Genomic DNA, 13,714 nt, shown 5'->3' with positions numbered 1-13,714 from the left:
TATTCAATGCTTCCCTACTAAGGTACTAAGGATTTCTCCGTTTTTCTGCTTCCCTACTAAGGTACTAAGGATTTCTCCGTTTTTCTCTTTCGTCTCAATCTTAATTTGCATGGTATGCTCGCTGTTTGGTTGGTTTTTTTTTTTTTTTTTTCTTCTCAAGCTGAATGGGACGAGAATTTTGACGGATTCTCTTTGTTTTGTTGCCCAGTAGTTGGACCTTTTTGCTCTACTTGATTTGAATTCTTTGATCATACATTTTATTTTCAAATTGTTATAAGCTACTACTTATTTTTCTTCAGAGCAATTGAGTTGCTTTGGAATTCAATTGCGTAAGTTCTAATAGTTATTTCCTGTTATCAGGCCGAGTAGTAGGATACTACAAAAATTCCCAGTTTTGAGTACTCGGAAAAAGTTGAGACTTATGACGCTCTTTGCGTTATTGGGATGTATCATTCAAGAGCTTGGACGTACGTATGGAATATATATTGTTTCGTGCTTGTGCTGGTGGTCTTCACTACGTACTTATCAAAGGAGCACAGCATCCCTTTACCCACCCTATGGAAGGTGATTTTGATTCAGTTTGCCCCCTTTTTTAATTATCTTTTCATGATTCTCAAGCTTCTTTTGGCAACCATATTCCAGAGGCGATGCTTGTTTAGAGGTCGCACGCAACACATGGAGGCCTGTGTTATTTATTCATGAATCCTATACCAAGTGATTTTGTAGTAAATTCAAATATTCACTTCCCTCTACTGGGATGTGAACAGTGTTGCATATAGTTGAGCAGTAGCTCTTTTTGAGTGTATATGCTCAAAATTGGGTCTGCTAACATTGTTGATGTATATTTTTAAATTAACTCTGCTTTCCTTTAATGTGGAAACCTGATACTAGAACTAGAGAAACACAAGGACCAGACCGGCAAAGGTTATGAACTTTTTAAATGTTCATGTTGATGAAATGATGGTTAACATTTGTATTAATTTGCAGTAACGGCACTGCAAGCTATCAAGAGAAGTTTGATAGATTCCTATAAGAATCTGAGTAATTGGAATCAAGGAGATCCATGTACGTCAAATTGGAGAGGGGTTGTGTGCTTCAATACGACGTTAGATGATGGATATCTACATGTTCAACAATTGTATGATTTTAACCTTTCTTGATTTTTATTTCTATTGGGTAGAATAATCAGGATGAATAATGTTGCACACTTCCTTTAACTTATAATACTCTTTTCTTTTTGTTCCCTTGCATGATGATATGTATAGTATTCCACTTCTATACTGCTCATATTAGTTGTGCCAGGGAACAGACTTCCTTTCTTCTGCTTTCATTTAAGATTAAAGACATTGGTGGCTATATGCATTTCATTAGGATAAGGTCTGTCAGCCACATGTTTCTGAATTTTGCTAGAAAAGATCACCAACATGTCTTAAATCAATTTGAAAATATATATTCATGACCTTTTCTTTTGTCCAGAATTAATTTGTAATTGCTTTATCATATAATTTATTGCCTACAGACTCAATCATCATCTCATGCCTAGCATTATATAAGATTTATACTGGTCCAAAGTTCAGATATAACTTATAAGACTATCAAGCTTTAATAAAACTGGGTATTAATTGCACGCGGGGGGCTTCCATGAAGAACTCGCATTAGGTGCTTTAATAACTTTCCTATGGACTTCTTTTCTGCAAGCAACTACTAAAAATGAATTTGTCAGGAAGTTTATCCCCAGAGCTTAATTGGCCGCTTATCGTATATGACAATATTGTAAGGAAAAGCATACCTAAAAGCTACTTTTTGTGCTGCCAACATCTTTATCTGAATCGAAGTTTTTGGATCCCTCTTTCCTCAATCTTTTGAAACATGGTTATTCTCCTCCCGACATTGGTAGTATTATTTCACATCACTGATATAACAGTCTCAATCAATCAATCATTGGATCAGTTATCGTAAAAAATGAGTAATGCTACAATGCATATGTGACAATTCTAATTAACTCTTACATCAATATCTTTATTAAAAATAAAATAAAAAAATAAAAAAATTCAATGGTTGGATGGGATTGCCATGTAAACATTTTGGAATACTAGTGAAATAAAAATATGGTATATAACATTTCTGTAGAAAATCATCTCTCTTTTGAATTATTTGAATATTTATCTTTCGGCACTTCAAAAAGTTATTCATACATTGGATGAGTAGTGCTCAAGAGTAACTGATCTTTTTAGAGTAATAGTGAATAGCAAGTGCATTTCTTTGGGTTATAAATAATATCAAAATAACCTAATAATACCATGTAATGCTCCGCTAGAACTTTTGTGGGATATGTTACATGCATGTCTATTTTCAATTTCTAATGAGAAGCTAATAATGAGAGAACCATTATTATGAGAGTGCTTATAATACACCTCCATCTTACTAGGAGTAATGTTATACTTATATACTACACCTCCATCTCATTGATTAATATGACAGTGCTTATCAGTTCTTAGAACAACCTTGTTAAAAAAGAAAAAAAAGAATAAAATGTTACATACCACTAAAATATCACACAAAACTAACATGACAATGTCTAATAAACATTGAATATTTAAAAAAACAAAAAACAAAATGGTTGATTCATGGCTATAGTCTATAAAATAAAATATTTGTGAAATGTTTGTCTAGCATACAACATTATTAAAAAAATAAATAAATAAATAAAATAAAATTAATGAGTGACATTAACCCAATAAAATGGGAATAAAGTGCATGTCATTTCTCTTTCCCGCACACAGGAAGTTGAATATATATATTTACTAAATGGCAATCTTTTTTGATTACTGTGCATTTGCCTACAACCAACAACAACAGGAAGGGGAAGAAACAAGATCCAGCACTAGGACTAAGTCTAGCAAAGGATTATGAATGGATAACGTGGAAGACTTTGATTCTATTTATGGATAATCAATAATGTCGTGAGAAGGAATACGTACGGTTGTTGAGACTTGCATGTACTTCATCTCTCCGTTGCTGAAGATCCTTCTTTTCAATCTTTTCTTGTGGTGTGGGTAATTCGGCTAATTAGCTACTAATTCCCACATTGACGATGAAGGCTGGATTTAAGACTATCTGAGTTGATGTGATAACTCTCTATCTCTAATTAAACACGGATTTAATATAAAATTAGCTATTAAAGTTCATATTTAATAGCTAATTTTAAATAAGATAAACAGATATCCTAAATCGAAAGGACCTTGATTTTCTTTTCACGTGCTTATGACTATTGAACACACTTTTTTTTTTTTTTTTTTTTTTTTTTTTTCTATATAAACGGAAACGGACAACTTAAGAATAGAGAAAGAGGTACATTGGTCCCACTTATGAATAAGTTCCGTGTATATATGTCTAGAATACTAAAAAACAAACAAACAAATAGATGGATGACCGAAAGGAATTAAGGAAGGAAGAATCAAGGTGATTTTGATTCAGTTTGCCCCCTTTTAATTATTTTTTGATGATTCACAAGCTTCTTTTGGCAACCATATTCTAGAGGAGATGCTTGTTTCGGGGTGACACGCAGCACACGGAGACCTGTTTTATTTATTCATGAATCTTATAACAAGTGGTTTTGTAGTAAATTCAAATATTCACTTCCCTCTACTGGGATGTTCATGATGGTTAACATTTGTATTATTTTGCAGTAACGGCATTGCAAGCCATTGAGAGAAGTTTGATAGATCCCAATAAGAATCTGATTAATTGGAATCAAGGAGATCCATGTACGTCAAATTGGACAGGGGTTGTGTGCTTCAATACGAGATTAGATCATGGATATCTACATGTTCAACGATTGTATGATTTTAACCTTTCGTGATTTTTATTTCTATAAATTACGACATGTAGTGTGAACCCATTTTTTTTAAGGCTAAACCGGTTTTTTAAGGCATAGTTTTATTAAAAAAAAAGAAAAAAAAAAAAGAAAGGGAAAACCTCACTTTAAACCTCTGAACTACCACCCCTTTTGACATGCCCCCATCAAACTTTAAAACCTCTCATTTTGGACCCCTTAACTATTAATTTCTATCACTTTCATCCTTAATTTCAAATTAAAACTCTTTTTTGTTAAAAAAAAACAAATATTAAAAAAAATCTCAAGGTGACCCACGGTTGGGCCACCTTGTAACCTTTTTTTTTTCAATTTTTTTTAAAATTTTTTTTTCATTAAAGAAAATTGAAGGGTAATTTTGTCTTTCAAAGAGTTTTAACAGCAAAAATTGACAGAGAAGGTCCAAAGAAATAGAAATTGAAAGTTCAAGGGTCTAAATTGAGGAGTTTTAAAGTTTTAAGGGAGCATATCAAAATGGGTTGTAGTTCAGGGGTACAAAGTGAAGTTTCTCCTATATATGTATAACTTGATCATTGCCCAAATAAAAGAAGGTTGTAGAGAGTAAATAAATCTACAAGAAGAAGAGTTAGTTAAGAAAGTTGTGGCCAAAATTACTAACAAGGTAATATAGTGTTATGACTAAGCCAACTCTTGTGCTCATCACAAGTATTACTTCAACTTGAATGATAGTTGTAGTTTGTTATTGCCTTTAGAGGCATTGATAGAATTCAAATCATGGTGAAAATTTATTGATGTGATTTGATATTCCATCAAATCATGTGGGAAGGAAAGCCTAGTTGACTTGGTTTATATTGACCTACCTTTTGCATACATATAGGCCACCTTTTAATTTTTGAGACAGAAAGAGTGAAAATAAGTAGAGAAAATGAAGAAAACCCTTTGCAACTACGATACAAAAAATCTTACTTTGCCAGCTGCACTATATGTTTGAAAAGAACAAAACACTATTATTTGTCATGGAATTAAAAGCAAGGGTAATTTTTGTTGTCTGTGTGATAGAGGTGTTGAGTCTATTGGATTTTGGGTTAACATAATTCTATGGTATAAAAATTTAGTTTCTTCAAACTTTGACCCATTAGTATGGTAAATGCTAATGAGTTAAGGATAATGGCCAAAACTAATATGTTCTAACTTTTTACATATTTGTGTATATGAAACTTATAGTTCAATTTTCTCTTGTATAATATGACTCTACCTAACTTCTTAAAATAATTTACAGGCATGAAGCAAAGTTTATTAAGAAAATTGTTGAAGAGATTTCAAGAGAACTGAACAACACACACTTGTTTATAGCACTCTACCCAGTTGGAGTAGATTCTCATGTTCAAGATATAACTTTCGGATTAAATGTTGGAGCTAGCGATATTCGCATGGTAGGAATCTTGGGAATGGGCGGAATTGGCAAAACAACCATTGCTAAAGCCATTTATAACCAATTTTTTCATGGATTTGAAGGTAAAAGTTTTCTTGCAAATGTTAGGGAAACTTCCAAGGAACCTAGGGGTCATGTTCATCTCCAAGAACAACTTCTTTCTGACATCTTGAAGACAAGCGAGATAAAGATAAGTAGTGTTGATAGAGGAATCAATATGATTAAAGAAAGACTTTGTAGTAAAGCAATACTTGTGATACTTGATGATGTAGACCAAATGGAGCAATTGAATGCCATCTGTAGAAGGCGTGACTGGTTTGGTTTGGGAAGTAGAATTATTATAACAACGAGAGATGAGCATTTGCTAAAGGAGCTAGAAGTGGATAGTGTATATAGAGTTACAGCAATGAATGACATTGACTCTCTTGAGCTTTTTAGTTGGCATGCCTTTAGGAATAGTTATCCTATTGAAGATTATACTGATTTGTCAAGAAGTGTTGTTGCTTACTGTGGAGGGTTGCCACTAGCACTTGAAGTTTTGGGCTCATTCCTTTTCTCTAGAAGCATGCTAGAATGGAAAAGTGCATTAAATAAATTGAAGAGGATTCCTCATGAGCAGATTCAAAATAAACTTAGAATAAGTTTTGATGGACTAAGCGACAATACTGAAAAGGATATATTCCTTGACATATCATGTTTCTTCATAGGAAAGGATACAGACTATGTTGTAAAAATATTGGATGGCTGTGGTTTTTTTGCAAAGATTGGAATTAGTGTTCTCATTCAACGGTGTCTTCTTAAAGTTAGTGAGACAAATGAGTTTACAATGCATGATTTGTTGCGAGACATGGGAAGAGAAATCGTTCGTGAAAAACACCCCAACGAACCTGGGAAATGGAGTAGATTATGGCTGCATGAGGATGCATTTGATATATTGACAAAGCACGAGGTAATAAGAACTTTCTCAATTGAAAACGTTGAAACAAAAAAAAAAATTCTTTCTCTCTAAGATATATGTAATTTGAGAAGCAAATGTGTACTAATTCACACTGATCACATGCCTTGAAAGTATAATCCATATATTTCTTATTTGAAAATAGGAACTTTTTTTTTTTTTTTCCCTAATATCATTCTATTGTTTTTGTAGTTGCAAACATGATTACATTATATTAAGCAAAGCGAGATAAATGAAATGATTAATAAGAAAGATTATGTGATAAGTTTAGATAATCACTTGTCTTATGCAATTCTTGTGTTTTTACAGGGAACAAATGCAGTTGAAGGACTTACTTTAGAATTGACAAGTCTAAGTAAAATGAATTTCAATTCAAAAGCATTTATTAAGATGCAGAAACTAAGATTACTCCAACTTGATCACGTACGACTCACTGGAGACTATAAATATCTTTCCAAAGAATTAAGGTGGCTTTGCTGGCATAGATTTCCTCTAAAGTTTATTCCCAATGGCTTTTATCCAAGAAACTTAGTTGTAATTGACTTGCAATATAGCAATCTCAAAAAAGTTTGGGAAAGTCCCAAGGTAAAATAATCAAGGATTTATTTATTTATTATTATTATTTTATGTTCTACGCTCTACTATTGCACTTTCCTTCCTTTTTCATTGATTGTTTTTTCATTTGTTTAGCAGTTGCTTGAGAAGATAAAAATTCTAAATCTCAGTCACTCTCATTATCTGAGCCAGACCCCTGACTTTTCAAAACTCCCAGATCTAGAGCAACTAATACTTGAAGATTGTACGAGTTTGCTTAAGGTTCACCACTCCATTGGAGATCTTAATAATCTTGTTTTGGTGAATTTGAAAGATTGCAAATGCCTTAAAAGTTTGCCAAGGAGTTTCTATAAGTTGAAGTCTCTAGAAACTCTCATTCTTTCTGGGTGTTCAAAAATGCACAATTTGGCTGACAACTTGGGGGAGATGGAATCATTGACAACTCTTCTTGCAGACAGAACTGCTATAAGACAAGTGCCTTTTAGTATAGTGCAGCTGAAGAATCTCAAATATTTATCGCTATGTGGGTGTAAAGGATCACCGTCTAAGTCATTGCCATCACTCTTTTGGTCTTGGATATCACCAAGGAAAAGTCCTAAGTCAGTCAATCTACTGCCTGCTGCACTACAAGGCTTGAACTCACTAACACACTTATGTCTCCAGGACTGCAATTTATCGGATGACGGAATTCCTATAGATCTTTGGAATTTATGTTCTCTTAAAATTTTAGATTTAAGATGCAATAGTTTTGAAAGCCTATCAACAAGCCTAGGTGGTCTTTCGAAGCTTCAGCATCTCAGACTGGATCGCTGTAGAAAGCTTAAATCAATTCCGGATTTACCAGCAAGTTTGATTTTTTTAGATGCAAAACATTGCATTGCACTGGAAAGAATGCCAGACCTATCAAAGCTCTCAAATATGAATGGTATGAACCTTGCTAACTGTCACAAATTGGTCGAAATTCTAGGTTTGGATAAGCGTTCAAATCCCATTGTGCCTATTGGCATGGTAGGGTGCATGAATCTAACATATACTGTTAAGCAAAGCTTCCTACAGGTACATGTTTTCTCTCTCTCTCTCTCTCTCTCTCTCTCTCTCTTTCTTAATTTTTAGGGGAAACTTCACTTTAGACCCCTGAATTACCGCGCGTTTTGACAAACTCCTAAACTTCAAAACTTTTCAATTTGAGCCCCCCGTCAGATTTTAAACGTTAAACGCGAGACAATGATGTTTATATCCCTGACATTTTTATAAAATTTCAAATTTATCTTTAATTTTAAATTAATTATTTTTTTTAAAAAAAAATTATTATAAGAAAATAAATCACAAGATGACCCACGCTTGGGCCACCTTATGAACCTTTTCTTTTCTTTTTTTCTTCTTTTTTTTTTTTAAAAAAAATATATATATATTTTTTAGGGTTAAATACTAAATACCCCATGGGGTTTCGTTGCATTATTTTTTCCCCCCTAAGGTTTGATTTTTATCATAGGAGGTCCTTGTGATTTTGATAATAGACCAAATTAGTCCTGTCAATTGACCGTTAGCTGACTTAACGAAAGCCCATGTTGACCAATCAAATTTTGACACGTGGCACCTACTTAAATTTTTTTTATTTTATTTTTTAAAATTTTTTTTAATAAAAGTGTATATTTTTTTTTAAAAAAATAAAAATAAAATTAGGGGTGGCTCTTGGCCATTTGGGGGTGGCTCGGCCAACCCTTTTGGCCATGGGGGTGGCCTGGCCACCCCTATCTGGCCGGATGGGGCTAGCCGAGCCACCCTGCACCAAGGGGGTGGCTGAAACCACCCCCATGGAGCCTAGGGGGTGGCCGAAACAACCCCCTAGGCTCCATGGAGATGGCCGAGCCACCCCAGTGTGATTTCTCACATCGCCTGGGTATGGAAATGAGGATGTGCTTAAATGTATACTACACCCTTAATGACAACAACGCGTTTTAAAGCCATGATGGTCATGGTCCCATCAGAACTCCGCAGTTAAGCGTGCTTTTACTGGAGCAGTAGCACGATGGGTGACCTCTTGGGAAGTCTGGTTTGGGAGAGCCAAATGCAGATAATATTATGTGTCATTGACGTGGGTTGTTACAAATGATATCAGAGATATTGCTCAGCCTAAGATGGAGGGAGCGTGCACAAGCCCATGAAGATTGCTAGCGGGTACTCGTTGGGACGGACGCCAAGAATGGGCTAATACCATGAAGGTCCCCAACGGGGATACTGAGTCCTAAGAGGGGGTGATTGTGACGTCCCACATCGCCTGGGTATGAAGATGAGAATGTGCTTAAATGTATACTACACCCTTAATGACAACAACGTGTTTTAAAGCCGTGATGGTCATAATCCCATCAAAACTCTACAGTTAAGCATGCTTTTGCTGGAGTAGTACTAAAATAGGTGACCTCCGGAGAAGTACCTCCTGGGAAGTCTGGTTTAGGGGAGCCAAAAGCGGACAATATTGCGTGTCATTGAGGTGGGGTGTTACACCCAGTACCCACTGAGGGTGGTTTCCTGGCCACCCCCCATCTGGCTAGATGGGGTGGTCGAGCCACCCCCAAATGGCCAAGGGAGCCACCCCCAATTTTTTTTTTTTTTAAAGAAATTAAAAAAAATTAAGTAGGTGCCACGTGTCAACATTTGATTGGTCCACATGGACTTCTGTTCAGTCAACTGACAAAAGGACTAATTTGGTCTATTATCAAAACTACAAGGACCTCGTGTGATAAAAATCAAACCCTAAGAGAAAAAAATAAAGCAATGAAATCCAAGAGGAGTATGGAGTATTTAACCTCTTTTAACAAAAAGAAAATTGAAGGGTAAATTTGTCCTTTTAGGGGTTTTAACGGCAAAAATTGACAGAGGGGGTAAATTGCATCAAATTGAAAGTTTAAGGGGTGAATTTGAGAAATTTTAAAGTTTAGGGGCTTGCCAAAACGTGCGGTAATTCAAGGGTTTAAAGTGAAGTTTTCCCTAATTTTTAACTAAAATAGAATAAGGGGAAAATACATTTTACCCTCTTAAACTATCTACTCATTTGCACTTTGACATCGAATGTTTAAAAAGTGACACTTGACCCTCCTCCTAAACTTCCAAATTGTTGCAATTCAACCATTCTGACTTCTTTTTTTCCCAGAATGCCCCAATCCCAAGTTAAAAAAAAAAAAAAAATTAAATTAAATTAAATTAAATAAAAATTATGGGGTGGCCGGCCACCCCAGTTGGGCCTAGGGGTGGCTTTGGCCACCCGAGACCGAATACCCCTTAATTTTTAATTTTAATTTTAATTTTTTTTTTTTAAAAAAAAAGAAAAAAACTTGGGATAGGGGCATTTTGGAAAAAAATAAAATTAGAATGGTCGAATTGCAACAATTTGAAAGTTTTTTTCGGGGGGGGAGGGGGTCAAGTGTCAGTTTTTAAATATTGGAGGTCAAAGTGCAAATGGGTGGATAGTTCATGGGGGTAAAATATATTTTTCCCATAGAATATTGTGTGGAGTAGGATTTCAACTCAAGACTTGTTATACATCATGTTATCTTGTATCACTTAGTTAATACTTTAACACACATCATCCTATGCTAATGTAACAGGAATTTGGTGGACTTCGTGAACTGTTTGGCATTATCCTCCCCAGCAATCAAATCCCCAATTGGTTCACGTATCAGTGTGAGGGACCCTCGGTACATTTTAAAGTACCTACTGTTGATAACATATTGAAAGAGTTTGGTGTAGGTGTTGTCTTTGCATCACGTATTCACGCATTCACGCATTCTCTTCATATAAAAGTAGCCTGTCATTTATCAACCATACCAAGAATTTATATAAAGGTAGCATGTCATTTATCAGCCATACCAAGAATACCGTTCCGACTAATTTGACAGGAGCAAATGGTAGCCTAATCCCTTTTGGAGATCACCTATACCTACGCAATATTGTTCGTACCAATGATTTTGAGGATGGTGATGAAGTAGAGGTTCTTGTAGATTGGGGGCCTGAAATCATTGTGAAGAAAATAGGGGTCTATCTAGTATATGAAAGGGTTGTTGATGGAAAAGATGAGGATCATGCCATTGTTGTCGGTGATAATGACTATGACAGTAACAATATAGAAAACAGATGCTCCTCTAAGAGAAAAATGAGGTCTCCAAATATGATTAATGATTCACAAACTATGATGAAAGAGAAAAAGCTCAAAAAGCTTGCTACAGAGGAAAATGAGTATTCTTTTGACTCTTTTTTGACGAGATCTCAAAAGTTTCAATTTGAGTGGTTGTAATATATATATATATTGTTGTCTCACATGTATTGTATAATTATTGAAATATGTCATGCTTCCAAGTGATTGTCAATGCAAGTTTCCTCTATAGTCTCCATATGCCATCCATCATGCTAAATTCTCTTAGAAAATAATTTATGTATGTTACAAGCCACAATAAGTAAATCCTTTATCTTTTTTTTTTTTTTTTTTTTTTTTAAAAAAAAAGATAAAAGAAAAATGGTTAAATTCACTTTACCCCCTGAAGTTTCAAAGATTTTTCAATTCGAACCCTAATGTTTAAAAATTGGCAATGTACCCCTTAATGTTTCAAAAAATTTCAATTCAAACCATCAGTTACTAATTTCCGTCTAATTTGACATATATTAAAAAAAAAAAGCATTGAGGGTAATTACATAATTTCATAGATTTCCGCCAAATTTGACGATAATTAGTAATGGAAGACTTGAATTGAAAATTTTTGAAACATTAGGGGGAGTACATTGCCAATTTTTAAACATTGTGGTTCGAATTGAAAAATCCTTGATACTTTAAGGGGTAAAGTGAATTTAACCCAAAGAAAAAAAATGCAAAAAATAGGCATTGGTCAAGATTTAATGAATCTTTGTAACTTTTTATATATATTTATAAAAAATACGGATATTTTAGAAAGGGAATTTAGATATAAACTCATTAGGTCAACGCGCCTTCATTAAAAACTCCCTAGGTATTTTTTTTTGAAAATTTAGTCCCTGGGTCAATCGAAACTACAAGAAACTCCCTACCATCAAAAATTTTTAATACTCGTTAGGGCCATTCAAAACTCCCTATTTTACCTGATTAAAATATTAATTTTGTTTGGCCACCCCCCTTCCTTTGGCCAAAGGGACTGACTCACCACCCTCTTTGATTTTTTTTTTATTTTTTTTTTTATATTTTTTTATATTTATAGTTTTACAATTTTTTTTATTATTATTATTGTAGGTGACATGTTTTACAATGTGGCTGGTGTTGATGTTGCTCATTAATGAATTTTGTCAAATTTTCCCAACAACATGGACCTTTTTTCTTTTTTTTTTTGCTTACCCCAAAGAGTGTTTATGAACTATTTGTCAAACAACGTGAACCAATTTTACATTTTTTTAATTTATTTAAACTCAGAGTTGTTTTGGCATTGTTACTTTGAAAATGTTTGATGGCTTTTTATTAACGTGAATTTTGGTTAAGGTTGTGTCTTGACTCTTGAAATTTTATTACAGTCATCAATAATTTCTAAGATTTTTTATTTTTTTTATTGCAAAAGTCATGTCTAATCGAACATGAAATATGTATTTTAATTTATTTAAGCTAAGAGTTGTTTTGGCATTGTTACTTTGGAAATGTTTGATGGCTTTTTACTAACTTGAATTTTGGTTAAGGTTGTGTCTTGACTCTTCAAATTTTATTAGTCATTGGTAATTTCTAAGATTTTTATTATTATTATTATTATTATTGCAAAAGTCATGTCCAATCGAACATGAAATTTGTATTTTAATTTATTTAAGGTAAGAGTTTTTTTTTTTTTTGATATCATTTAAGGTAAGAGTTGTTTAAGCATTCATGGTGACCTTAGAAACATTTGATGGCTTTTGACTAAGGTGAATTTTTGTTAAGGTCGTGTCTTATGACTCTTGAGTTTTATTAAAGTCATCTGGGAATTTCTACAAGCCTTTGGTTTTTTTTTTTTCAAAAGTTCTGTTTAAGGAGCATGAAAGTTGTGTTTAAATTTGTAGGAGTGGACATGGCTTTAGGTGAAAAGTTATATTCTAATTGGCCATTGTAATTTCATATACCTTTTTAAAGGATACATGAAAAAAAAAAAAAAAAAAATGTTGGCTTCAAAAAAGAGATATAAAAAGCGATGTAAAATTATTCGACCAACAAACTATGACATAGACATATGAAGGAAAAAAATTAAAGACACGTCATGATCTAAGTTTGTAACGCCCCCAAATTTGGCATTGATTAGTCTGGTAGGGTTACTGGCAATTGTCCCAATATAGCTAACTGGTAGCTAACTGAATATATTATATATTATTTTCTCTTGTTAAATACTTTGGTTTTCTAAGCTAGAAAGCTATATATATTATATTGTTAGCTTTTCTACGAAATATATTCCGAAGTCCCTCATTCACATTGACAATTGGGTTCCCTCATTCACATTGACAATTGGGTTGTTCTATTACTCTTCGTTATTGGAAGTGCGTCCTTAACGAAGGTATACGTTATAGTCTAATCCTGAGAGGTTGCATGTCAAAGGATCCAATCACACCGAGTTATACACTCCGGGAGGCACGAATCACCCTTTAAGGACAACGTTTTTGCGTAATTTTATAGTATTGTGAGATCTTTCCATACTCTATTTTCATCTCTTTTATTTTATTGTTAAATTTCATATTTTAATTATTTTATATCAATGAGAATTTGTACACCATCCAAATTTATTTCCAACAAAAATGACACTCTTTAGAAACGACACTAAGCAAAGTGGATGAGAGAAAACAAAGAAAATGGATGAGAGGCATACGTGACAAAACGAAAAGAAAATGAGGATAGAACAAAAAGTTTTTAATCATTTTTTTATGTATTTGGTGAGTGAACAATGCTTACCGTTAATACAATTTCCGG

The 13,714-nt window shown here is 33.7% G+C and overlaps 1 protein-coding gene across 1 annotated transcript; it reads left to right on the top strand.

Moving 5' to 3' along the window:
• The first annotated feature begins 3,424 nt into the window (after positions 1-3,424).
• On the top strand, positions 3,425-11,068 carry LOC132190777 (disease resistance protein RUN1-like). Its single transcript, XM_088510714.1, has 6 exons — positions 3,425-3,462; positions 5,115-6,216; positions 6,532-6,807; positions 6,913-7,833; positions 10,383-10,584; positions 10,620-11,068. Exons 1-6 carry the CDS (start codon positions 3,425-3,427, stop codon positions 11,066-11,068), a joined length of 2,988 nt encoding a protein of 995 aa, XP_088366840.1.
• Positions 11,069-13,714: the final 2,646 nt, after the last annotated feature.

Source organism: Corylus avellana, chromosome 9 (genome assembly GCF_965113065.1).
Source record: "Corylus avellana chromosome 9, dhCorAvel1.hap1.2, whole genome shotgun sequence".
Taxonomy (NCBI): Eukaryota; Viridiplantae; Streptophyta; class Magnoliopsida; order Fagales; family Betulaceae; genus Corylus; species Corylus avellana.
This window is presented reverse-complemented; position numbering and strand designations above follow the sequence as displayed.